The sequence below is a fragment of the Bombus terrestris genome, chromosome 11 (genome assembly GCF_910591885.1).
Source record: "Bombus terrestris chromosome 11, iyBomTerr1.2, whole genome shotgun sequence".
Taxonomy (NCBI): Eukaryota; Metazoa; Arthropoda; class Insecta; order Hymenoptera; family Apidae; genus Bombus; species Bombus terrestris.
In genome coordinates, this window is record NC_063279.1 from 17,169,278 (window position 1) to 17,197,190 (window position 27,913).

A 27,913-nucleotide genomic window follows, 5' to 3' on the forward strand; every position below is an offset into this window, starting at 1 on the left:
AGAAAGAAGAAAAATGTTTAGAAGATCACACGCAGAGACGTTCGTGTAATACCTGAAAGGAAGTAAGAACGACAGTGGCTTCGATGAGCTTTGGTTTCGTGGAGAAAAGAAGATCGAGGTGGACATTCGATAATCGGATCGAGCTCGGAGACAAGGACGCGCTCGTCGGTCGAGGATAGGTCGCCGGGTAGTCGATGTTTATGCTCGAAGTATCGGCGCATCGAGCAACGTTGGTCACGAGGTATCGGAAAATCGATAGAAAGCTGACTGACGCCAGAGCGGTAGCGGCGGCGGCGGCGGTGGCGGCGATGCTGGTGGTGGTGGTGGTGGTAGCGGTGATGGTGGTGGTAGTGACAATGTCGACGGCGCGCACGTAGCGGTCCCTCGCATCCACGACGACGAATATGCCATCGTTGGCGACATAGACTCCGTTGGGGGTGGCTCCAGTCGCTTCTTTCTCGGCCGGCAGATCGAAATATTCCGCGGAGACAACTTCACACCGAAGACAGTTTCACGCATCTTTGAGACTTTGCGTTCACGGAACACGGCGGACGCGTACTTTGGAGAAGCAACAAAGAGAGAAAGAGATCGAGAGATACAACGTGTCGTGGAAGAGGAAAGAAACAGAAAGAGAGAGAGAGAAAGAGAGAGAGAAAAAGAGAGAAAGAGAGAGAGGACGAACAAAGGAAGGAAGGAAGGAGGATAAGAGAGGTCGCAGAATACGCGACTGCGTTCAGCTGGTTAGTCGAAAATCGGAAGAAAGATCGGCTCGAATCCCGCTCGTGCGAAAAGGGGGTTAGGTTTTCACGTGGTGATCCGCAGTGTCTCGGAGGAAGAGAGAATCGCGCAGGTACGCTCACCGGTGGCTCGCGAGAGACCGAGTGGTGGTGATGGTGGTGGTAGAACAGGGGTGTACACGTCGGTGGCGCGGATGTGCTCGTGAGCGCGAGATGAACTGAGGGACACGCGAATAGAGACGATCGGAGGGAGTCGGAACGAAAGAGAGGGAGAGAGAGAGAGGAAGAAATCAGAGGGTGAAGAAGAGAGAGAAGGAAAGGATATACGGAGTGGCACGAGTGGCGAGTCGCGAGGACGAAAAGAGGAGAGGATATAGTAGTACGGTACGAGTCGCACCTGGACCCGGAGGAATCGTGCTTAGAACGTAGCACGCGTCAGAATTGTCGCGTAGTGAATTCGTGAACCGAACTTACGAAAGACCGAACGAACGTGTAATTGCGCGAAAGAAAGAGAAAGAGAGAAAGAGAGAGAGATAGAGAGCGTGAAGAACGCACGAGCCCGCCGCTAAAAGCGTGTAGAGTGAACCAGGTGGTAAAACAGTGCTACTGGTGGTGGTAGTGGCTGGTGGTGGTGGTGGTGGTGGTTGTTGTTGATGGTGGTGGTGGTGGTGGTGGTGGTGTTACTGGCAGTGGATCTGGAGGCGGCTTTGGAGTCAGAAGGGAAAGGGGCGGAGTGAAACGGAACGGAAGGGTCCCTTGGACAGCTCGGTATACCGGCGGCCACCTAGGGGGAGTGAGAGAGAAGAAGAGAGAAACTGACGGAGCGAGACGGATAACAAGACTCTCGTTCCTACCCCCCTTCTCTAGTCGGTTGCCCGCGCTCGCTTTCTCTCTCTCTCCGTTTCGTATGCTCTTTTTCCCTGGCACTCTCTCTCCCTGTCGCTCGACACGAACTAACGTATTCACTCGAGCGCAGAGTGTGTGTTCTCACTCGCTCCGCGTATGTCATGGGCGCACGGTGGTCGCCGCCGCTGTGGTACCGGATCTCTATGCCGATCCGACGTGCTGAATGTGGTGGAGTAACAGTAACAGCAACAGCAACAGCAGCAACAACAACAACAACGGCAACAACAACAACAACAACGTTTGATTCATCCACGTCGAAAGGAGTAGTGGCGGGAACAGTAACGGTAGTAACAACAGCAACTGGCAAGTCGACGGTGTCCTCGTGCACGAGAGACGTCGTCCTCGGTCGCGGTCACGGTGGCACGACGATTCTGATTCGCTCGAGATATCCGAACACGAGGCAGTGCTCGTGCTGCTGTTGGAGGTTTGAGTCTTTCTCTTCGTTGCTCACTCCACCTTTGTCTTCGTCCTCGTCGTTCTCGTTCTCGTCGTCGTCGTCGTCGTTGTTGTCATCGTCTTCGTCTTCGTCGTCGTCGTCATCGTCGTCGTCGTCGTCGTCGTCGTCGTCGTTGTCGTTGTCGTCGTCGTTGTCATCGTCGTTGTCATCGTCTTCGTCGTCTTCGACGTTGTGTTGGTGTCCGTCGCGATCGTTTCTTCGGTGCTCGTGAGGTAACGCAATTCGCGATTAGTCTTCCGCTGAGTGACACGCCGAGACAGTTGTGCCAGACGTAAACCAGAATCGACGAAAGGGAGAGAGAGAAAGGACGAAGAAACGAGTAGTGGTGTGATAAAAACTGCGACGCGAGAGAATCGTGTTTCGGGTACGCGGGTGATTATTCTTACTATTACGAATCTCGATAATGTCGTTATCGTACGGTTGATAATAGCAGTATCGCGGAGGACCGTGACAGCCAACTGTAGAAAACGACCGACGATCGAAAACGATCGAAAAGGAAAACGGGAGTGGTGAAAAAGGAAGTTTGTTGGCCGCAGGAATACGCGAAGAATACACGACACGGAGCTCGCGAAGGTGCACCGACGACGTACAGCGAAAGACAGAGAGGAAAGTGCGCGCGCGATATTCTCGCGGTGAAACGATCGTATCCCCCGGTGTGTGCACGCGGTGTGTCCGAGCACGGGAGAGCGAGTGCGCGACCACCCGAACTAGATGTGCGTAAATGGAAGGTATAGGGGACATAGCCGATCATCAATCGCATAGCGAGCAATTACTGGACTCGGTCGATTCCCCGGCGGCGATTTCTACGCATGGCCGGGGAACCAGTGGGGGTGGCTCGAATGGGAACTGCGCAGGTGGAGGAGGGAACGGAGGTGGTGGAGGTAGTAACAGTGGTGGTAGAGGAACGGTGGTCGGTGGGGGTAGGCATCACCATCATCACCACCACCATCATCACCACCATCACCACAATCAACAGCAACAGCAACATCATCAACAGCAAGCAACGATTCATCTTCATCCCCAGCATCATCATCATCATCAGCAGCAGCAGCAGCAGCAGCAGCATCAGCATCAGCAGCATCAACATCAGCAGCAACAACATCAGCATCAGCACGAAGGCAGCGGAGAAGGAACGGGAGGTAGACACGTCCTTGTCGGTGGAAGTGGTAGCAACGGTGGAGGTGGTAACGCAGAGGGTATGTCGTCTTCCGCGTCGCAAAGTCCCGACATCGCGTGCGCGAGCTTGCCGCTGGAACTACTGGCGGCTGGCGCGCTCGGCGTCAAGGAGGAGCGAGAGCTCGTCTCCGCGGAGGATTTGTCGTCGTCCCAGGAGCCATCGGGAGGCAGCAGCAGCAGTAACGGAGACGCCGGTGGCGGTAGCAGCGGCACGAGTGGTGGTGGTGGTGGCGGCGGCGGTGGCGGTGGCGGTGGCGGTAACATTGGCGGCGGTGGTGGCGGCGTTGGCGGCGGCGGCGGCGGCGGTAGTAGTGGTGGTGGTGGTAGTGGTGGTAGTGGCGGCGGTGGTGGCGGTGGTAGCAGTGGTGGTAGCAGCAGCAGCAGCAGTAGCAGCATTAGCAGCAGCAGCAGTGGCGGCAGCGGCGGAGGTGCCGTCGGTGGCGCCGGTGGTGGCAACGGAAACGGCGGCGGCGGTGGCGGTGGCGGTGGTGGCGGCGGTGGCGGTGGTGGAGGTGGTGCCGGTGGTGGTAGTAGACAGAACGCGAGGGAGTCCCTGTCGGTGATCGTGCCACCTCAGGACGTGGACGTGGACTCGCGCGACGCCGACTCGGAGCTCCTCAGTCCGGGCAAGCTAACGCCGACGTCGGGGATAAGCGTCTCGGTCGCGAGTATGATCGACGCGACGGACTTCAGGGCGATGCAGCCGGAGCCGACCTATCAGACACTAACCTCGGTCGCGGAAAGGATGTCACCGCCTGGCTTCAGTCCGGGTTCCTCTTACGCGACCCTGACGCCGTTACAGCCGTTGCCGCCGATCTCGACGATGAGCGACAAGTTTGTATACAGTGCACACGCGGCTGGCGGCGTCACCGGTAGTTTCGCGGTCATGCAAAACAACGGCCTCGGTAACATCGGCCTCGGGATGGGTAGCTCGCCGTACGCGTACGACAAATTGCCTTCGATGAGCATGTCGCCGCCGCACAATTATCCTTCTCCGGGCGCGGGCCTCCAGCCGAGTCCTTTGTCGCCGCAGAGCGCCTACAGTCAGAGCGGATTGAACTCGCCGCACAAGTCCGCCAGTCCTCACTACGATCCGGCCTTTTTGCCGAGGTTGCAGCAGAGCCCAGCGGCGTTGAGTCCAGCTTCGCCGCCGACCGTCTCGGCGACGGCCACTTTCGCGCCTTCTCATCATTCCCCGCCCACGCATTCGGTGCCCGCTGCCTCGCCACCACCTATGCAGGCCCAGCTGCAACAACAGCAACAACAGCAACAGCAACAGCAGCAACAGCAGCAGCAGCAGCAACAGCAACAGTCGATGCCGCAACAGACGATATCGCACACGCAGCACGTGCAACACACCTCGGTCGTTATGAAGACCGTTCCGCCACCCGGCAACGGGGCCGGTGAGGTCGAGGAGATCAACACGAAGGAACTCGCGCAGAGGATCAGCGCCGAATTGAAGAGGTACAGCATACCGCAAGCGATATTCGCCCAGAGGGTCCTGTGCCGTAGCCAGGGCACGCTCAGCGATCTACTGCGCAATCCGAAGCCGTGGTCGAAGCTCAAGAGCGGCCGCGAGACCTTCCGACGGATGTGGAAATGGCTACAGGAGCCAGAGTTTCAGAGAATGTCAGCCTTGCGGCTAGCAGGTTAGTCCTTCAGTCGAAATATCTCCTATGATACAGCGACACACTCCTTTTCTCGTCACCTTTATCTTTGCTAACCTCTCTAACTGGAACAGTGTCTGCAAATATACTTATAATTATATATTATGTCTATATTCTAACCAAAAAGAAGAAACAAAATCGCGCTATCGTCTCGAGCGCGCGCGCGCGTCTAATCCGTGAACGCGGTCTAATCCCTGATTTACGGCTTTCACGCGTATATCGTTGTCGTTCCCCGCGACGCGACGGATCCAGCGTGTCGCTCGCTTCGGGAATCTTTTCGTTATGATTCCCGCCTCGAATTTTGCCTTCATACTTGATCTTACCTTTGCCAATCGCGAATGCGAAATGCTTGCCAATCCGCTCAATAGATATGTACATATATCACCTTCTCAAACAGTTTCTATAGCTCCACGTCGAGTCGCGTTTTGCTCGGATATTTCCAAGCTACCCAAAACCTCTCGAAGTACTACGTCTCCGTAGAAAGCTAGTTTATACTGTTCGACAGATTCTGTTCGACTCGTGTCATAATTCTATTCTCCCTTGATCCCTAAAACGTTCAGAAGATCCCAAGATCGAATGTCGATCGTTATTTATTCGTTATCGTTATTTTATATCGTTATTTGGAACGACGAATACGACAAAGGATAACTGTCATATACGCCGAAGGATGTCCGGGTGACAAGAGGACGTGGTGGCTTCGTGAAAATCACAGAGATCACGGACTGTCGGAGGACGGACGGATAAAGAGAGGAAGCAGGGCGGTCTCCGTGTTTTGGAGACGGCCAGACGAAATCGGACGAGCGCGTGCACGCGCGTAAGAGACGCGGGCGGAAGCGCACACGTGGCACCCACGTGGAGAGGCGTTCCCTTCCATATCATTCAGAGATAGACGCGCGGAATAACACTTTTCGAATTCAACATCCTTTGCCCCGGCACAACAGCGCGTACAGGTATTGATCGTGGTCACGCGGTGTTCGTGGCCAGGCGCAGACGCGACCTCGACGACGCCATGTTCGCCATGCCGCCGCCACGCTGTCCGCCATCCCCTCTCCCGCCTTCCGACAACCCTTGTACCCTGTCCAACCGAGGAGCGTGTTATCTTCTGCTCTGTGTGATTTCGCGCCGGTGCGTGCGCCCTTCCGCCACTTCTTTCACATTTTTACTCGAACAAGTCACTCGATGACAGAATTATTTCCATCGTTTTGAGATTTTCCATTGGTCGCAAATGTCTTCTTTCAATGGTCTTCGATATCGAGATTTCACGATGCTGCGTGAGATTTTTTTCTTTACAATTATTATCTCATAAAAGATTTCTTCTCTTCGTTTCGGTTAGGGGTAAAATACTTGTAATTGCAATCTTGTATAGCGGCTATTGGAAATTCCGGTGGGATCTCAATAGGAGATGTTGACGCAGGGTATTGGTTTCTCGGTCTGTTTAGGTAACGAGGTTTAATGACCCGGCGAATCGTTGATTGATGATCTAAGTTTCAGCGGCTCATGGTTTTAGTTTATTCAATTCGAATAGGTTCTCTGACTTCTAATCATCTTCTTGTAGTGCTATATATATATGTATATGTGTATATATAGAAAGAGTCATTTTCTGATTACAGGGGAATAGGAGATGAACAGAGAATAAACGATAGTAGTAACATCTGTTCCAACACATTGACTATTGTCTGTCTTCTCCTTTTAATTACAAGTCTTTTACGATAACGTACGAAAACAAAAACAAAAACGTCATCAATTTTCGAATCAACAACCACGATGGCAACATTACTTATTGCTATACAATAGACGCAACGCAACGTAAACGTTAGTCATAGCTGTGCTGATATCGGCTGAAATTTTCTCTATCCAACTCCAAATCTTTGACCCTATTTGCTATCAATCCCAACGACCAAAACTAGTCGCTATTTCAGACGAGAAATGACTTTTTTGATTCCAACTGTCGCGTATATAGCAAAGAAGGTCAAGACACAGAGATGGCAGGGGGTCAGAAATAAGAAAAGCAAACTCGCGTACAGGGAGGACAAACATTTCTCCCAAGCAGCGAGCTCTATTCTCACCCTCTTTCCGCCGTTCCTTTTGTACGATGGCAAAGGCGTAAAGATAATGTCGAGGAGGGGCCAGTAACTATTCTGTAGCCAGTCGAAGCGCTTCCTCCATTCTCCCTTTCGCTCCTTAAAGCCTCGCATAAGGGTCGCGGAAAGGCCAGGAGCGGGGAGCCAGAAGAAAGCGTGGAAGAAAAGGTGGCAGTAGCAAAGGGTTCGTCGACGAAACAATGCTGGGAGAAGAAGGGTTCGATCCAATGCCCTTCAGATTAGAGTCCCCGCCATTGTTTCTCACGTTTCTTTTTCGCTCCGTTTCCAAGTGTCTTGGTGTCGTCTCATTAAAAACACGTTCGAAAGTGGCGCGCGCGCGAAACACAGGAGGTCACCCCCTTGGGAATCCTCAGGATCTCAGTCATCCCCTTTTCTAGCAAGACAACCCATGGTAAAGGTTATTCGATTCCTCGATCGATTCTTCTTGTCATTTTTCTTGAAGAAATTTGCGTGCAATAGAATTCTATTTCTATTTGTAATCTGTACGCATCGGGCCAACGGTTTATACAACTGGATTTTATACAATACTGCCATTCTAAAATAAAATATTCTAGTTTCAAGGTACATATCGATCGAAATATTTGAAGTTTCTCGTGTTTTTCATCTGTTTTTAAGTAAGCTTACATTATATGTATAGGTTGTTGCAAAATAATGACCAATATTTTTAATTGTTCCTTCAGTTTCCGAGTGGTAGATAAAGACATTTTAATTAAGGAGGGCAGAACAATAGCAGTTCATGTTCCGATAAATAAATTCAGCCGGCGGTTCATTTAATAGAACAATAACTAAATAATTTTATTCCAATAAATACACCGCGGATGCTTATGCATTTATGAGAAACATAAATGAGAAAATGTATATAATATTCAAAAAACGCATAAAATATTTAGAATAAAATAATCTTTATAATATATAATAGGTGAAATAAATCTCCTGTTTAGCCTCTATTTCTTTAGTTGCGTTCATAAAGATATAAAATTGTCTAAATATGCGTATGTTTCCAATAAATGGAATCTCGATAAATTCAGTCACACTGTCAATTACCAGAATATTCTTCTTCTGTAAATACGAAAGTATCGTGTCAGAAAAATGTAACAAATATCAAATGGAAACGAATAAATTTATCGAGAGTTATTCAAGGCAGATATTTTGAAGTTTCCGTTAGTCGAAATTTTGGTCAGCTGATCGTACGACATAAATATTTGATTTTGCTTCGCATTTTCATCAACGCGTAGTTTTCTCAGAACTAGAAGCTAAAATTTCCTCAAGGAAACTACGATTGTTACAAATGAAGAGGACGACTGCGATACCTAAGAACGCTTTCGTTTCGCGGCAACTCGTGCACAGCCGTTATGTATACGGCCTCGTAAATGATTCAGAGCGAGGATCGATGGGAAAGCGGTGCTAATTCCAGTCCCCGTATCTTCGGTTTGTACGCTTGCAATAATGGACGCGCGGCTGTAGTAATAGTCGTATCGATCGTGCCGCGAACTCCAAAGCAACAAACGTTTCGCATTCACCAGCTTTTTCTTTTTTCTCAACCGTACTCCAGTCGATCCTTCGACGCTGTGCCAACCGAATCTTCACGAGCGAATTCAATTTAGACTTTCGATCGGTCTAATTTCGATACGAAAATTCGGTCGAACATGGTTATAGAACGCGGTCGTATCTTTTTTCATCCAAAGACTCCACTTTTTTCTAGCGTATCTCTCCGCGAATCCATAACGCGATGCAACGTTTAACGGGAGAAAAGGTATCGTTGACGACTCGTGCAAACGCCAAGATCGATTGTTCTCTCGATTGTAAAAACACATTCGACGTGTTTTTTTCCTTCGTTTTCCGTGCTCGATCTATTCGTAGATCGCAGAAACGTCATCGGCGACCTCATTACCGTTCAGCCTGTAACCTTGAGGCGACTTTTTCCTGAAAGAAGCAAGCCTCTAATTTAAACTTCATTAACTGTGCCTGTAACACGCGTTCCAGCAGGAAACAGCATCGGCGAAGATCGAAAATGATAAATCATTTGGCGGTAGATGAAACCTCTACTAGCATTCCATTCCTTCAATATTCGTAAGAACATAGTAAAATATGCGAAATTGCATATACGTTCATAATCTAATGCGATTTACGTAGGTGGGTTTTAGTTTTACGAACAAGTAGACGAATGATAGGATCGCCGGAATTTATATTGGAAATTCGTTTTTATCGAAGTCGTGGCAGCTACTGATCGAAATTTATTCGATAATGACTGTCTCTGACTTGCCTCTGACTGTCATTTGCGCTTAATCGCGTTCACCGGTGTTATCGATCGTTAAAACGGGTCAGGTACATTAGTTACAGAGCCAGCGGGTCTCTCCTGTCCACGTATTTACTTTTCCCCACCCTGATGTGTCATTATCCGTCCTCGTAACTGCGTCTCTGATTTCGGTTTCCGTGATCGGTGCTCTTTCAGCTCGCGTGCCAACTTTCGCCCAGGGAAAATTGCCAGATTCGTCGTCCGAGCGGTTCCCGATTTTACAATCAACTTCGCTGTTTCAAGCATCGATACGAGACGGATTTTTAATTTGTTTAGATTTTTAGTTTGGGTTTCTGGTTTTAGATTTTCGGATATCTTCGTGGCTCAAAGTTTACAGCTTCGAGGTTACATTTACCTTTGTCTTATTTGTTAGTATCCCTGTGATATGAATTTTTGCATATTTTTCCGACATTGAGAACATCGAAATTTCGGTATTTGAATTGACTCAGCTAAAAGTCGGCCAAAATACTCAAGCTGAATGAATTCAGAATTTTTGTGCAACCAGTCGTCAAAGTTTCAGCGATTCAATGCCAAAAATTTGATCGGGATAGATTTAAAAATTTGAGCTTACTTTCAAGCTTATTGTTAGATAGTCGATGATCGTGCAGGCATGCCAGCAGATCCCATCCGGTTCTAATCGTGGCCACGCGATGCTCGCGCGCGAAAGAAATTACAGATGCGAGTGACAGCTGGCTGGAAAGGTGTCGTTCGCAGGCCCGAAACGCAAGGAATAAAGAAATGGCGGCAAGAAACGAAGAGATATCGAGAATAGGAGGGGAGGGACGAAGGGAGAGAGAGAGAGAGAGAGAGAAAACGGTCGTGTAAGCAGTAACTGCCGTAAGCAACGGGGACGAGTGACGTCACAGCCCCTCGTGGTACCCACATCATCTGTCGTCGTTGTAGAGGTGCTCCGAGAAGCGACAACGAGAAAGAAAAAAAAAAAGATAAAAAAGGAAAGGAAAAATATTCAAGAGATCGGCGTCTCGTTTCAAGGATGCGTTCTCGTACGCGCAAGGATCACTTCCTGCGAACCTCTCCTCACCCTTTCTTTCTGTCTATTCATTCGCGTATTTCTGTTTTCGTTCCGCGTTCACGATCTGCTCCATAAAATCGAAGGTGGATCCCTCGAGTCTCTCTCGTGCTCCCTTGTGACCTCGATTCCGCTGTTCCTGATAACGCCCTCGTGGCCGTTTGCTGGCAGCTGCTCCCGTTTTGATTCTATTCGATTTGGGCTGTTGCGAGTTTGCCACCGGAGTCCTGTCGAGAGATGGTAATTTACCGGTGAAACTTCTTCGCGTGGAAGGGATGTGCCGGTGTATAGATTTTAGGTAGTATTTACTCGGAGTTACGACACTGTGTCAAAGCCTGTACGATAGCATGAAAATTCTCGTCTCTTAAATAGAGACCTAATTGTTAGTCGTTGTGACCGATCAAAGAGCGATGGGAGATGCAGAAGGAGTTCTTTAAAGCGTTCTTTTAATTTTTGCGATTGAAAAAACAGAGGGAAAAAGTGATATCGAGAGAGGATTCATCGTTGGCGTAGTGAAAAATCTCGTGGAAGCACGTGCGTTGGTGCTCGAAACGCGTTTCCTCTCGTCACGGACAATAAAGAGCAATCGATGCGGGCTTTTACGCGACGAAGAGGACGCGCAGCGTGGTGACCGCCGCGGTTTCCGGCCCGTAGTCACAGGACAATTATTTTCAACGTGCTGGCTCCCCTGTTCCCTCGCAAGATTCCTCCTTTTCCAAGTATAGAATGTCCCCTATGCGCATGGCGACCGCTTCGTTTATTAATAACAATCGAAGACGCCGAAACCCGACTACGCTGGGATTTTTCATAAAACTCAACTCTCTCCGGTATAGAAAATATAATGTAATTTTTAAGTATATACATTTGAAGTATAATTCGAAGCACGTTGCACGTGGTCACGGCTCACCGTGAAAAAATCTCATTCTTATAGTTGAAAGTTTCAGAAGGAAAACAATCCTTGTTCGCGTTTCTCTTTGTCTAAAAAGGGGAAAGAATGCTGTGATATCTCTAATCTCGCTGTGTTTCTTAGTCATTTCCGACATGATCGAGAGATTGGAAAATGACGTAATAATTCAATCTCTAATTCGCGTAATCTAGTCCAAATTGGCATCGTTATTCGCTAACTTTGTCTGATCGAATTTATCTAATTTTCAAACGACTCTAGCCCGTGATAATATCGTTGGGATGAACATAGAGGTTGAACGAACACAGGAGGAAGATGGAAACGGGTTCCAGGTAGTCGTGATCGCAGCACGCGCCGAAACACGACACTGATCGTTCAAAGAGGCCATACATGCGCTCGCATGTGCGATTCGTACGTGACGCTGACGCATGGCCAGTGAATTCCGCGCGTCTTGAATTGCCTATAGGCCATCGTTTTCGTGTGATATCCTGTCTGGCTTCGCGCAAACTTCGTTTCCATTTTCTATCGGTAAAATTTAGGGCAGATGTTTGTTTCGCAAAAATTTAAGTATTTCAATACGATGTTTTCGAAATGTTCCATGCGAAAGAATATCGTTCATTCGCTAGGCATGTGACACGACCGAGAAAAATAAATTTCATGGGAAATCTGTCTAGAATGAAATGTTTGAAACGAAAAATTATTAACATCAGGAACCCGGATATTTTATCTCATTGCAAATTCCACTGGTGATTATTTTAGCCTTCTTATTTATATCTACCTTTTAGTTAAATTATTTTCATTAGTTTCATTAACTATTTCTCATTGAAGTACCGAATGTACTTTGCGAATGAATCGCTTATTCACTCGTGTTATACATAATTTTTAACAATTGTATCGAGCACGATACTTTTCGAGTCTTGAGAGTCTCTTAGGCGTTAAAACAGCTCCCTTGTATAAACATTACTTACATTACAAACATTACATTTATAGAGTTAATGTTTAAAGATTTCTAGAACGAACAATTTCAAAAGTGTATCACCTCCGTAGAAAACCGATGATATTACCTTCGATTCTCCGTTTAACTCCGCACGAAGGATTATCCCGTTACACCATGAATTTTATCTCGATCTATATATCTGTCAAAGCGATCCTTTTAAACAAAAGGTCAGAGGTATTCTTTCACAAAGCTCGAAGCTTCGATTTCTTCCCTGGAAACCTCTGTTTTTAACTATAGATATATCCAAAGATTGCAAACTTAATAATAATTTACTCTATTTTCGTTAATCAAAATTTGACCTTTTACAAAAAAAAAACAGAAACTCCAACCTCTTTGACAGTTCGTATATAGCTCAGAGAGTATCTTTTTTATCCATTTTACATTTCAAAACTATCGATCGGTGATTCTGCAATTCGAAGAAGCAACGTTATACATACATATAACATCGCGAGCACGAGGGCAGTCACGATTCAAAAGCGGCACGAAATCGATCGATGGAAACTGCCTAGACTACCGAGGGCATTAAACATCGATCCCCCTGGGAAAATCGATTTTTTCCAGAGCCGACAGTGCACGCGCCAGAATCGCATCCCGGTCGAGCAAGTTTGTTTTCGGATAGCCGTCGACCGAAAGAAAAGGTATTCGGTAAATAAGCGGTGAATGGCCGCCACAAGGGGAACCAAGGTGCAGATGTCACGTTGGCGAACACCTTTTCTGGAACAGCTGTTACGTCGATCTACGGCCTAGGAAAATCCTGACCTTCCACCTCTCGTTTCACCTTTTATGACCCTAGCTGATTATTAAATCTAAGAATTCAATTCTGAAAGAGGAGCTGCTTGTAAACGTCGAATTCTCGGACACGTAGTTTGCTAGCTCGTAGTTCGACTACTTGATAGCTGGCAAAAACTGTAATTGCTTGTTTTGTCGGTTGATTGAATTTCTGAATCGTGCTGCAGGTTTTGTTTCGATCAGGGAATTCCTACGATTCTTCTGGTTTCGATTAGGCAATGTGATTTTCATTGTAATTGCGATATAACGAAGGTTAGATGTGCTTATGGCTTTTGTTGCAGTTCATGGCGCAGTAAAAAGATTTAAATTATCTGATTTCCATTAGGGAGTTTTAGTGGTTCTCGCAGTAATTGTGTTAAATGTTCTTTCGAATTTTGTCGCAATTTGTGATAAAATGAAAAATTTCCAATTTTGCCACAAATGATTAAGATTTCTCTGATTATTTTATGTAAATAGTGTTGCGATGAAAGCGGAAGGCACATAACAAAATATAGACGGATAAAAAGACAAAATAGATTTGTCGACTTAGTCAGGTAGTAAATTATCGAACGAGTATCGAAGAATCGAGCATGTCCGATCATAGTCAAAGTAACTCTCTAAATACCGAAGAGGAAGAGCGGCGATGTATTTGTTCCTGCTATGAACGTTGATTTTCACGTCGCGTTCTCGCAAAGGCATTGTCGCGGTCGCTGGAAGCGCGGCTCGAATTAAACTTCACTCAGGTCGTTGATAAACGAAAGGCGACACTGGTATGTTTTACGATAAGCCCGATCTCCTCGAACGACACGGCTCGGTAAACGTTAACAAGAATTCTTTCGCGTCGAACCAAGAAAAAAAAGAGTGCCATTGACTGCCGGTGATGGTCGCGAGTCACGACTCTCGTTCCGATGTTTCAGAAGCGACTCGCCTTGATCTAGAACGAAAAACGTCGAATCTTCCCCGTTGTTTACGAGAGTTCTTTCGAATTTTCTTTCCGCGATAACTTTGAGCAATTCGCCTGACTTTTCCAAATATTATCCTCGTATCATCTTTCTTCGAATTCGTAGAAAGATTTTAAGCTTCGAAAGTTCTTTCAAACCTGGAAAGTAACAAATTCCGGCAATTACAAAATGTCGTTCATCCCGTAGAATCTTCAATAATTTACATATGTACCTTCTACTGTAATAAAAGTTTCAAAGATTTCTTCAACCTTCTGAAACTTTCAAAGGGACACCATATATCCTGATTAAAGTTACCTAAAACGAAAGTCTTCGACGTATCGACAAAAGAACAAGTAAAAGAAGAAAAAGGAATAAAAAACCTTAAAGTATCATCGAATCTATTCAAAGAAACTCGCTAACGAAGTCGATTTCGCGACGAACATCATCGAATCTCCTGTCAAGGGTTGGGCGTAGGAAAAAGAGAAAAAAAGGGAGAAATATTTCCGGAAAGTTTCGTGATGAATTCTCCCTGAAACTGCCTTCCGCGAGCTGACTCATCCTCCACGTCATGCATGCGGTATATGCCTATGTACACCACGCGGAACACGTATTACACAAAGTCTCTTTCTCTCTCTTCATCGCATTTGCAACAGACACACACACACACACACACACATACACATACACACGGAAAGAGAGAGGGAAAGAGAGAGAAAACTAACACAAGTACGCAGCCACGAGGTTGTAGCGGCCCTCCTTCCTCTCTCTTTCTTTCTTTCTCTCTTTCTCTCTGTCTCTCGCTTTCTACCCTCTTTTCCAGCACGTAGACGTAGCGTAACAGGGTTCTCAGTGGGAACCGGCTTACTGTTACGAGGCATACATGTCAGTCTGCTACTGTTACGTACGTGACTCGCGTATGTACAGACTGGTACCACCACCGTGGAAGGGGGATGATTCTTCGCGAAGGGGCAGAAGGGAAGAAGGAGAGAGGAAGAGGGGTAACAAAGAGAAGAGAAAGAGGAAAGGAAAGCTCGCGTCGGCCCTCAACTCTTTTTGCGGCACCGGCTCGTTCCCGTTCCGTTTCGTGTTAACACTCGCGCGCACGGTTAATGATTAGTTCGCGCCGCGTTTCGCCGGATCTACCAGCCGCTGATGGCTGTTATTCAACGTCGAGATCGGGACTCGAACTTGTCAGTCGTAACCCTCTCCACCCCTAGGCGACTCTCGTCGTATTCAGGTTTTCTTCGATTGAGTTCGAGTGCCTCGATGGAAATTGTTTATTGCGACATCGAAACGACAATTTCAAGTGGATTTCGTGATCGAACATCGGATTCTAGGGGTGAGTTTAGGATAGTCGCGTTTCTCAAGGGTCGTAGTTCGTTGTCTCGCACCGATTAGCCGGCTCGTTCCTTAATAAACGATTTCTATAATTATAATAACGTATCTGTAATAATATTTCTGATTAGAATTTGTGCGTTCTTCGAGACGTCAATCTCAATCATCACGAAACTAGTTTTATTGCTTTTGACTTTCGTCTCGTTTCCTTTGGTTGTTATTCTATTTAACTTTGATAGTTATCGATGAACTCGAAAAAAAGGCGAGATGTTCCTTCATTCCGAGTTTCCAGCGCGGACCAGACTTGGGAACAATTTACAACTTTGTATAATCATTTCGTCGTATATTCGGATGATTATTCAATACTGGTTGGTGAAATTGTTCGGGACGTTCGTTGAAGACACAATGGGAGATGATCGAGTGTCTTTCAATTTCGTCTGAAACGAAGAAACTTACGAGGGGTGACTTGAGAACGCACTTCCTGAAGCGGTTTAAATACTTCGTTTAGAAACTTATCTTTCGAATTTCGTTTAGTTGGGTCCAAGTATCCTTGTCATCGATTACCATACCACTATAGATATTATCTGGTACGAGAAGAAACATCCCTTGGAGAAATATCTTCAACTTTCGCAACATGACAAACCCTTGTAAAAAGGAGATTTATATCTCAATTAAAAGCATTACAGACTGGTGTGTTTTGGAAAAGTCTTACATCTAGATTAAATTTTATGTTCAATGTTCAGCGTAGTCTCTTTTTCTTTCTATAGAATCTTGGTCATTTCTGTACAGTTGCCAAAGGCATCAGGAGATTGTAAAAAGATTTAAAAAAACAATTTATTTTCTTCGAGATGATCACTCGCCTTTTCTCCTTACATCCCATAAAATAAACCAACGAGAATCACTCGTGAATGCCCCCCGTCATCATTCGAAGATCGGAAGTCTACATGGAAGATCGCAGCGAGCTGGTCTCAGAAGAATCTGCAAAGCTAAAAAGAAAAAGACAAAAAGAGAAAGGAAAAAGAAAGAAAAGACGAAATTGTAAAGAAACACGCCTGGTCTCGAGGCGTCAAGCGTGAAATCGATATCTCGTGGGGTTCATCGAGTCCCAAACAGCCGGAACACGTTTTTCCGAATACCTGTTCGTCTCGAGCCAGCCAAACAGATAGACAAAGACACGCACCACGAATCGATCTACGTTTCGCGATATCGGCAATTGCAATGGTTTCGTTCCGCGTTTCTTTCGCCGACTTTTCCTTTCAGTTTGCCCGCGAACACCTTCCTTCTCTTTCCCTTCGATCGCTCCCTCCGCTTCCGGTATCTTCGATGGAAATTCGTTTTCTACCCTTTGCTACCTTCTCCTTCTGGTTTTTTCTGTTCATTTCTCTTACCACTCTATTGTGTTCTGTTGCTTCTATTTCTTTTTTTCAGTTTTACAGTGAACTGTTTTTTGGAAAGTATAATGTCAACCGGTTGGTGTCTTCGAAGTTGAGGTCGGCTACGAATCGCGATAAAGAGATGATATTTTATCGCGAGCGGGATGACGAGTTAGTCAATCGATCTTTGGTATTGATAGAATCTCTAGAAGTTTTCGAGTAACGAATAGGACACGCGTGGAGATGGAAGAATCTTTTGCATAACGACGAGAAAATGTAATATTTTTAGATCAATATTTTGCAACGATGAGCGTAGAACATGTTTGATTTTATAATTATAAGTCACCTTTTCGATAATGAAATAAGGATCGTGCTTCGAAGACGCCCTCGATCGGCCAACCTTTAGTTTGTATCGATAAGTTACCGAGTACCTCTTAAGCGAACGCGTGACATACCCCTGCTTTGTGTTTTATGATTTCTTTCTCGGCACGTTTTGTCTCTTTTCCCGATTTTCTTCAGTTTGTTCGAACAAGGAAACGGAGAACGAAGTCACGTACTACGGGAGAAAGAACGATCGGAGAAGAGAGAGAGAATCGAAACGGTCGCGCCGCACCGCTCTCGATGATTTTCGTCGTCTCACCCTTCCCTTAACTGCACCCCGGCGCGAAATAAATATCTGAATCGTTTCCTGGCGTCTCATTAGTTCTGCAATCTTTTCGTTCCTTTCTTTGCTGAAGATTCGCGTCGTAAATTTGATTCTTAAGCTTATTTAGAAAAGAACACTTAGACAATTCGAAATTCCAAGCGTAATTTTGGAAATGTAAATACTTGGAATTTTTGAAAGTTGAAAAACTCGAAAATTTGAGAAGTTGGAACATTGAAAATCGTATTTGAAAATATGGGAACTTGGGAAAATTTCGAAACTCGAAAATTCCAGCGTTAGATTTCCAACATTTGAAAATTGTAAACTTTGTACGTTCAAAAATTTGAAATTTCGAGTGTCGGATAATTTGAAAGTTCAAGCAATTTTGACTCGATCTTTAACTTTAATGCAAAGAAATTCAACTTTCACGCATGAAACGAAGGGCAAGGGAGGCGTCGAAAATCAAAGCGCGGGTGTGAGCGAGACGCGAAAGAAATTATAAGGCGAGGGTATACCGCGCTATGACGGAACGTCACCAACGCAAACTGATTTGAAGTTTAAACGCAAGGTGTGTGTCTATCGGTTTGGTTTTAGCCCTGAGCAACTGCTCTGAAAGCGGAGGCGAGCCGGAAGCCATGCTGGATATCCACCACCCAGGAACCGGTCTCGAGTCTCATCACCAACAGTTTCACAACTCATATGGTAATATCAAAATACATCACTTTAATATTTTACTTAAATTACACATCTTCCATCGTCAAATAGATAGACAGACAAATAAAAATATAACTATGTAGATTATCCCAAAGAAACCTTCCCTCTTCGTCGAGGGTTCGATCTTTATATCGCAACAGAATTTTCCTTTCACCGCCAATGAGCTGATGATGAAAGTAGAAATGTGTTTTATTTAAATAATTGGAAGAAAACGTAGGAATCATTCGTAATGTTTTTATTATAGCGCCTTAGAAGCTGCAAATGTCACAAAGAATAGATTATTGGTCGAAATCGCGAGAATTTTATTCCGATGTCCAATCACCTCTGAAACTTAGCGATTATTCACAAAATCTTGTCCTCCTAAATATTTTTAATGAATCTAAAAGCTAGATAAACGATTACATCCTTAGCGTAGCCATTTTAAAGCCCTTTTAGATTTATCATTCAGCCATCTTAATAGTAGATTCTCGCGAATGCTTGATCCAGCGTTTTATCGGCTATTGATATCTTACGTCGCGTCGCGTCGCGTGGAATCGTGGGTGAAAGCTTTTGGGGAACCAAGGCATATCGTTCTCATCCTTTTCTTTTTATTTTTATTGCCTTTCCTGTTTTACTCAACATATGTATCATTCATATAGATTTTTCGGTCTGATCGATATTTCAAACGATCCTTGTCACGTATAATCTCAGGCTAACCATTTAATAATTCGGTAGCTGATAAATTGGGTCGTGAATTTTCGTTCTCTGGAAAAAAGGCTAAGAATCAAACGAATGCTGTCCCGTTAGAAATTAACCAGTGTTATTTGGGTTTAGAACGAGCTGTCTGTTCGCTTTCGAATTAATTAAGGATACATAGATTTCTATATTCTAAATTTTATAATACATCTAACATTATTCATTTTTTCAATGAACTTATATTCCTTGTAATTCGTTTTAGCTATTGAAAACGTTAAAACTTCCTTTTCATCATATCTCACGATAGATATAAATATTCCAAAAATTATACAGGCTTTAATATTCCGATAGTCTGTGCATGATAAAAGTGAAAATATATACAGATACAACCGTCCAAAAATGTTAGGATGGTCATTGTTTCGATTTCCAAATTGGAAAAAATTAAATATATAATAAAGATATAAAGATATGGGTATTTGCGCGATAAAGAAAGTATATATACGCTTCTATTATATTAACGTTTTTATTAAAACATGCGTACAATTAAAAATTCGCAACGTACACGAAATGTCAAGGTAGTGCGGAAGGTTGTACAGAAAAGGAGAACATTAAGATAAAGAGAAAAGCAAACTTCTAATTTCGAAAATATTTCAAATGACGGTTGAATGATATATAGCTTTCTTTTTTTTTTTTTTTTTTTAAGGAAAGGGCATTATTTCATTTGCCTTATGAAATTATTTGTATCATTCACATTTTTATCATTATAGATGGAATCACTGTCAAAAATTACCGGAGTAACACGTCTTCGTCTCGTGGATCTAATAACGATTTCGTTATAGTAAAAAATTGCACTTTTAACGTTCAAAATTTCCATAAATTTGTGACGAAAATTATACGATCGGCGAAAGCAAAGAAAGAAATCGAGATTATATTCCGTAGATTGAAATATGCGCCAAAAATTCAAATTTGGAGAGGGGAGCGCGCGATTTCAAGCGACAGAAGGAAAATCCGCGTTATCTGGCACAATTGAATTAATTAATCGGCCCCCGTTTTCTATCGATCTAGTCGTCATCGAGGCGTTGTGAATAATGCGAAGCTCCGTTGGGCGTGCAGTATTTTGATCCCGCGAATCGCTCAAGTTCTTCGGATCCTCCCTGAAAATACCCCAATCGATCATGCTCATTGAAAATTCTGACTGGTAGCCGCCATCGATCGATCGTCGATCAATCCTCTACCTATTAACTATGACTTACCAACTTACGAAAAATTTCACCAAACAGAATTCGACATACATTTTTACATTTACTATTAAGAAATTTAACCTTGCTACTACCCTCGAATTTTTATATGCCAATTGCATTCTCGTTTTGACAACGGAAAAGATTTCAAGAAAATTTGAATATTTAAACAATTTTTTTAGCATATAATTGAAACGAGGAATATCGTATATCTATGATGATTATAATATGATAACGATAAGCTGACGAAAGTTTTTAACGATGGAAACGTACAACTAGATTAAAAGTGATGCAAAACGCACAGCAAGATTAATCCTCTATAGCACTACTTAATTTGCAATGTACATGCCTCCATCGATCTTCATTTTTGAAATTTTATTTTATTTGTCCTTTATTTCATTAAACTCCGTTTTATTTATATGTTATTTACCGTTTAATCGAAGTGAGAGCCTAAGATCCATCGCGATCTTTATCCTTACAAGTAAGCAAAATTCCGGTTGTAGGGGATTATAAATCTCAATATTCGAATATTATCATCATCATCATTGCCATCGCCATGGATTTAAATATTAATAATAAATCCATCTATACGATTCTCATTGCAATCTAATCACCGATTCATCGTTTATGCCGTCATTTACTCCACTCAAAATCCAAATTCAGCTTCGTGCAACGACCGGCAACTAAAGAAATCTCGCAAAAAAAGAGCATCGTTCCCCGACGACCAATTCGAACTTTCATTTTTCCTCTGTCGTTGTAATAGAGAACGATGCCAAAGAAAAGCACAGAAGAGGGCGACTCGGGGATGGGTAGAATAAAATCAGACTACCGGATACGGGCTCAAAAATCCAGCCTTCTCGTCGCAATTCGCGGAAGGAACGAGTCGGAGCTCGCTTCGATTCGGCTTGTAAGAAAGAGCCGAACGAATGAGAAAGTCTAACGTGCTCTTCTACCCTGCCGAAGTTTAATTAGGTGCGCCTGCTGCCTCTGTGTGCTTTGTGTGTGTGTGTGTGTGTGTGTGTGTATTGCACGCGAGCCGATACACCACGGATTGCCAGTCTGTATCGAGGGAAATGGACGCTCGACCGGTGCGGTGGATACGCCGTCGGAAGAGGGTAGCCGGCTTAAAAGGACGGCTGCTGGGGGTGGCTCTCTCTGGCACACGTACGCACTGGTACACGTACATTACCGCGAAAAAGTTACTTCGATGACACACAAGCTACGTTTCGTCTCGTGCTCGATGAATCACCAGAGGTAGATTTGAAGTTTGTGTTTTTAACACTGTAGCTAATAGAGTGACCAAACTGATCAGTTGATAATTGAAATTTGATAGATTTAGAAAGGTACATTTGGAGGGATTCGAGTGATTTTTTAATAAATGTTTATTCTCTTCCTTGAACTACGTACATTTTTAGTTTGACATTATTTTTCAAAAGCATCTGAACATTCGCTTATTGTAGACGAGATATATTTTAATTACAAGATCAGGGCTAAATCGAACTGCGATCTGTGCATATTTTTGTAATGACACATTTCATACAAATGCATAAACGTTCTTAATCCAATTATTAATTAATAAATTATTATGAAAGAGAGCTAATTTCACTAGATGCTAACATATCACTCTTTCCAAACCACCTCGAAATTTTACCCGCTAAACAAGCCTCGCCGTTTGCTTCGCATCCGATAACCTTTCCTCCGTCGTACATGACCACCATAATCATCGTCGTCTCCCTATACGCGAACTTTTGGCCGGCAATGTACCAGCGCGCGTTCGAGTGGCTAGATTCAAATGGACTGGTGCACACGTGTGCATCGAGGATGTACGTGGGCGATGGGGTGGTCCGGAGGCGGAGGATCACAGAAATGGACCGTTGCCTCGAGCACGAGTCGCTGCTATGTCACGAGGAGGCGGAAGAGGAGGAGGAGGTGGGAGGCGGAAGAGGAGGAGGGGGTGGGAGGCGGCAGCGGGGACGGAAGGGCTCGACTTTTGTACACGTCAGATTGAAATTTAGCGTAGGATTTGAATGAGGCGGCCGAAGAGTAGCGAGATTACCTTCCTCGTCCCGCTGCTTCGACGTGCCTCCTCGACGTTTTTCGTCCGACTTAGCCGTCGTTTCGACGCCGATCGATCCCTTGCCTTATACCACTCTCCCGATTCTCTATTTTCTCCATTTTCCCTTTTTTTTACAGCTTCTATTCGTGGCTGTCGTATTTTTTTTATTTATCTTGGTGGAACGTTGGATTAGAGACAAGTCGTCATTGGGAGCTGGAGATTCGTTTCCTTTATTCGTCACCTTGTTGTTTCAGAGAATGGTGGAATTTTCTGAAACAGAGTATTTTGGTCAGGTTGGAGGTGGAACGTTTTTTCTTCAACCGGTTTGTTAGGTGTTTTGTACGGATAATTGGAGATATTTTACTTGGAAATAGAATATCCCACGTAAAAAGGATTAAGTCTGAATGGTTAGTTATTATGTTAAGTGCCACGCTATTTTAATGATTTCCACTTGTTAACCTTTTATTTATGATAAATATGACGATGTGCAAGATACATGCAACGTTAGGTATATTATCCAAGTATCTGATGTAAAATTCCAGTGTTTAACAGGCCGAAAAATCTCCGCGTGTTCATCGAACTGTTCACTGTATCTTGGAAAATCGCGCCTCCTGCGTTCCTCCTTTATTTACCGATCTCGTCAGACTCAACAGAAATTCGGTCAAATTTTTTCACTTCCATGACAGTCGCACAGAAATACCGTCAGCCGATCGTCAAAAGCCTTGCAATCATAAGGTACCGGTAAATCATATCGGTAGCGCTCCTCGAAAATATTCGCTCTGACTAATAATTAGTTGATTGCTAATGAAGTTAATTGCTATCGCACGCGGTTGCTACCCAATCCGAGCTCGCTACGAGATATCGTCGGATATCGTTGACTAGTGTCAAAAGCATGCCGCGAGCAACGATATCGCGCGTTGCTCATTGTCCGACCGCGAAAATTCCAACCCCTTCCGCCCCTTTGTACCCTTTTTGCCGGTATGGTGATGCGAATACACGCGGAACAAATTTTTGGCATTTGGATAAACCGTTGTACGTTGAAATTCTTCCCTTTTCTCTACTGATTCGGCATTTTTCGATCGTTGAAGAGGAGTCAGTCTCGAGATGACAGTCTGCGCTTGAAGACGAGGACGCGGTGTACATAAAGTATTTAAACATACATAAAAGATTGGTAATATTCTAACGTTGAAGTTCACCTTGCTTATCTTCGTCTAAATGAAAAGATTCGTGAGAATGCACTATCCAAGAGGATAAACGCTCTCTAAGCGGTGCGACCGAAGATTTCGAGAGTTTCCTAAACTTTCCACGAAATTTCATCGGTGTCGCGACTCTTTTAAACTGCGCCAATTAACGCGGTGTGTTTCGAGGCAAAGTTTCGTCGCCCGTGAGAGGAGAGAAGGAGTGGAAGTAAAGAGTTTAAGCGGCCCTTAATTCGCGGGGTCGATTGTACGAAGGACGACGTGGGAATCAGGACGAATGTCTGGCGAAAAGTTTTGGCGGAGGGACACTTGTCTAATCAGATCAATTTTTCGATAATGAAGCGTTGTTCCCTTTTGTATCCGCCGGGGTGGACACTCTACGTGGGGTGGCGGATCGGAAATCGAGGTGGGACGCCTCGTCTCTCTTTTAAAATGTGTCTCGAAAGTCGTTAATGCCTTTAGAGCCTCTTCGTGTTTCCTAGATATCCGATGACCGATAGGGATGAGGCTTCTGACTAAGGGTAGCTCCGAGGATACGGAGTAGACGGAATTCCCTTTTGTCTTCTTCGTTTTCTAATTTTTACTAAATGCTGTAGAAACAGTTCTTTCATTTACCTTCACAAATAAGCGATGATATATACTATATCTATTTTCATGTAATCTCTCCTTGAAACTCGGCTGTAATTGGAGAGAGCGCAGCTTACACATTTTTATTAAACGCTTTATATCTCTTAAATATTAGGTTACAGCATGTGAAGTGTTTGCTGTATCGATCTTTTATATCTCCTTTTTTACTAATATCTTTTTGTGTGCAACGATCAAGTCATGTTCTTAGTCAGATCGTAGTTCTATTTCAATTATCGTTAATTTATACATTAACAAACATTTTTGCAATATCGTAGTTTAGAAGACACGGTATAGATACGAGTAAAATATTGTATAAGATTGTCTCGATCCATATCTTTCATACTTAAAAAACTTGCCACTTCGGAATCTTGTTTTTAGCTTAACGACCTCGAAAGTTTTCCCATTTTACAGATATTCCTCAAAGAACAAGCTCTCCCGTCTTAGTTTGACCATCAATGCCACCCTTACAAAAATTTCGACGAATTTTATTAAATTATGCTTGACGTAACATTTAAACTTTCTTTCTATATTTTTACCTTTCACTGGAACTGTAATCGCGGATGATTCCGTTCAATCGAAGAAAATAGCGGTATTCCCTCTCACGGCGCGCATCTCTCTATAATACGAGGAACAAACGTCCCAGGGAAGATATCAGTGATTTTTCACGCAAAGGGGAGGCGACTTACCTCGCGGCCCACTAAATAAATGCGGTGGAAGCTCTTCGAATCAATCTTAAACCGTGCTCGCGGATTGCTTCGACGACGTTCGAGGGTTTAAGTGAGTTTGAACGACGCCCTCCTCCCCCCGAGTTCCCAACCCTTCCCTCGACTTTCGTAACCATGAACGCGGGTACGTGTGAAATATTATTGCGACATTTATCTCGCCGACACGGAGGCATTTCCAAGCAGAGATTCCAGGAGCGTAGAATTTTCTACGACGTGCCCCGGAATCTTCGATCGACTTCTTCGAGTATTTACGGAGATGGTAGAAACTTGAAAAGTGCACACCAAACGCATCTAGATTAAATCTATACGATATGCCCAACTTTTAAAGAAACAACTGTGGGAAAGATATTTTTTGATAATTCTTTGTTCGTCTGTGAAATTATATTAAGTTAAGAACAGAAAGTAACAGAACGTAGTTAACTGTTTTCAAGATTGGATGGGACGTTTTGTAAACGTTCTTTTACCAGCTTCGCCTATGCGTCTAAATAGATTAGTCACCATTTCGTACTATTCTTAGTTAATTATAATACAACTTTAAACAAAATTATCTTACCGTGTTAGAAATCTGGTTATTTTGTTCCACGCGATCATTTATTTTACAAGGAAGCGCTCCATTCAAACAGCCCGATACATTTCCCGCTATTTCGTCGGAACTTGGAAAATTGACAGTCGTTATTGGACACGTGGAAACGGATACTCGATAGGCGAGCAGGGTCGGTCGAATTATTTAGTTACGTTGATTACAGAATGGCCGCGTTAAGGTCCGTCGAAAATGCGCGCTGATTAGACGGCTTTGTTATCGACGTTTCGAACGCTCGATTAACTGCGCTTCGACGCTCGAAAAGTTCGCATCGTGAAAATTGCACGATGCCCAATTGCCCAGCTGCCTTTTTAACACCCGGAGTATATCCCATGGAAACTTCTTTATTTCTCTCTCCATGTTCGATATAACACCTTTGCTACTTCTCTCTCTGTCTCCCTCGGTCGTCCGACGGATCAACGAATTCAAAAGGATGAGTTTAATTTATCGATCTGATTATCGGTACGATCATTAATTCAAGATCGATTTACTTCGTTCTATTATTTGCTAACCACGAAATGAATTTTACTAAATTATGCACCACGCAGCAGCTTTTCGCGTGTCTTAATCACGAGCAGACGTCGATGTTGATTGACACTCTCGTTCGATTGATCAGTCTCGTGAATTCTCTATTTGGTTTTTCGGAGACCAAATGATAAAAGAACGATCGCTGTTGCTGTAAATTCGTTGAATTGGAAGGTTCCAAAGTGAAATATTAATCGAAGCAGAAGATTCTACACGGAGATGTAAATATTTGAAATATAACTGAAGCGAAGATAAGGTTTCCAAAATAGGAAAGTTTGATTTTTATGGAGATCCTAAACTCACAAAATTTCAATTAACGTTGGTAGCAGAAACTTAATAGTTGAAATCAGACGAATCAACGCCACTGAAAATCGCCACTCGAGGAACTTAAAGAGGCAAATGGAAGGCAGAAGGAAATGATTCGTGGAGGCAGAGCAAGTATCGCGAGCGTAGGGTAGAAAATTCCGTGTAAGTAGGTAGAACCAAATAAGACAAAGTTGTAGAGGGTTGAGTGGGGTGGTGTACGAGCTGGGGTGGACGGGGATGGTGCGATCTAACGGCGGCGACGTAGTTGCTTCTACCGAGTAGTTGTGTAACGGAGGCCACAGGGACGGCGACACGGAGGATCGGAGGGTGCTGGCGGGGGTGGTGGTGCCTTTGTAACGGCGCGGGGCACCGTGCATGTAACGAGTTTCCAATAATGGCTCAGCTGCGTTACGCCATTGGCCGCTAGTTTCGTTGCCGGCACACAAGTCGAACCAAGAAACCTTACCGTCCACCCTGTCCCCTCGACAACCCTCTCTGAATCTTCGATCTTTCGCGATTTCAGCACTTTGCACGACTTTTCGACCGTTTCCCTCTCCGTCTCTTTTATATTTTTCCCCTATATCATGGTTGTAGGTCGTACTACGGCCGATCTCACTCTCGTTGACTCTCCTCTCCTCGTTGCTCTCCCATTGTTTGTTTATTAAATTTGTTTAAACGAGCCAAGAATTTCAAGGAGAAGTTTGCTGTTAAACGTTCGATTTAAAACATCGATTCGGTCTGATTGGTGTTTTTCAGCGCCGAAGCGGCGATTCCTTCCAATTAGGAGTTATAATTTTTGTTCTGCAGTCGAGTTCCAGGATCCCGGAGCCACCACCCCCCTTTTCATACTCGCTTCCTTTCAGACCTCGGCCACCCTCGACTCTTTCACCTGCCTTATTAGACGGCAGTCTTTTCTTTACTCGACGATTCTTCCTTAGCCGTTGCTTCTAACCGGCAATTTTCTTCCTCGATCTTTCAACCCCTTTTCGAACTAGCTTCGACGTAACTTCGGCGTCGATAGATCTTTTCCGCCCTCTCTCTCCTTCCTACCTTCATTTCACCGGCCATTCCTCCGTCTTTTCCTTCATCGAATTCCGTGGTTCGATTCAATCCACTATTTTCGTTTGTTGGCAATCTTTTCTTTCAGGATATTTCTTTCTCTCTCTCTCTCTCTCTCTCTCTCTACGTTCTATTTCGATCTTGACGAATCGATCGTGTTCCTCTCGCGACTTAATTACCCCATTTCTTTCTTTTTACCAAGGATTCTCGTATTGTATGGAATTTTTCCGTTTCGGCTCTTTGATCCTTTTGTGCGTGCGTTTCCTCCAGCGCGACTTTCGTCGAGTTCCTGAACTAGTCTCCGCGCTCTCACTTCCGTTCTCCAGTTCCTGCTAGTTTCGATCTAGACACGCGCCGCAGAGAGTTACGGTTGTTTAAATGGTTCCACCGCTCCTCGATCGATTTTGTGACTCGAGTGCAAGGTACACACGCTGCTCTCTTAGCTTGGAGAAACTGGACGCAACGACGCGGCTAATTTTCGACAGCAGACCGGTCTTTGACTTCGACGTGAAATCGCCCTACATGGGTTGTCGTAATGTAGCGGTGTTTGGGAACGATCAGTCGTTTATAATGACGTTGGCCGGTTCTTACGTGGGATCATCGAAGGCGACTCCTTTGAAGTTGCTAAAGTATAACTTGTCGAGTAAATTCCGTAGAATTTTAATATAAAACTATTTCAATGGAGTTTTAATATAATAACAAATTTATTGACAAACTGTAGGTTATATAACTGAGGTGGCGTGGTATGCGTGATATATTGGACGTGAGTGATAGTTGTAATTGTTGCTGGGCCTTGTCCGGAGTAATTATCACTAGGGGCTGTAGATGTCGGTGCCGGGGTACTGTTGATTTTTCCTCCGTTTTTTGGTGCGTGGAA

At 44.4% G+C, this 27,913-nt stretch overlaps 1 protein-coding gene across 4 annotated transcripts in view; it reads left to right on the top strand.

Annotated features, from left to right (window-relative positions):
- The first annotated feature begins 2,072 nt into the window (after positions 1–2,072).
- The window catches only part of LOC100648142 (one cut domain family member 2), an 85,057-nt gene continuing 59,216 nt past the window's right edge, over positions 2,073–27,913 (top strand). The window contains exons 1-2 of one of the 4 annotated variants that reach the window (XM_048410481.1): positions 2,073–4,925; positions 17,927–18,034. In XM_048410481.1, coding sequence (XP_048266438.1) covers positions 2,822–4,925; positions 17,927–18,034 — 2,212 coding nt within the window. In that variant the 5' untranslated portion in view covers positions 2,073–2,821. The remainder of the gene's footprint in view (positions 4,926–17,926; positions 18,035–27,913) is intronic. The other 3 variants (XM_048410479.1, XM_048410482.1, XM_048410480.1) reach the window with 3 other exon arrangements.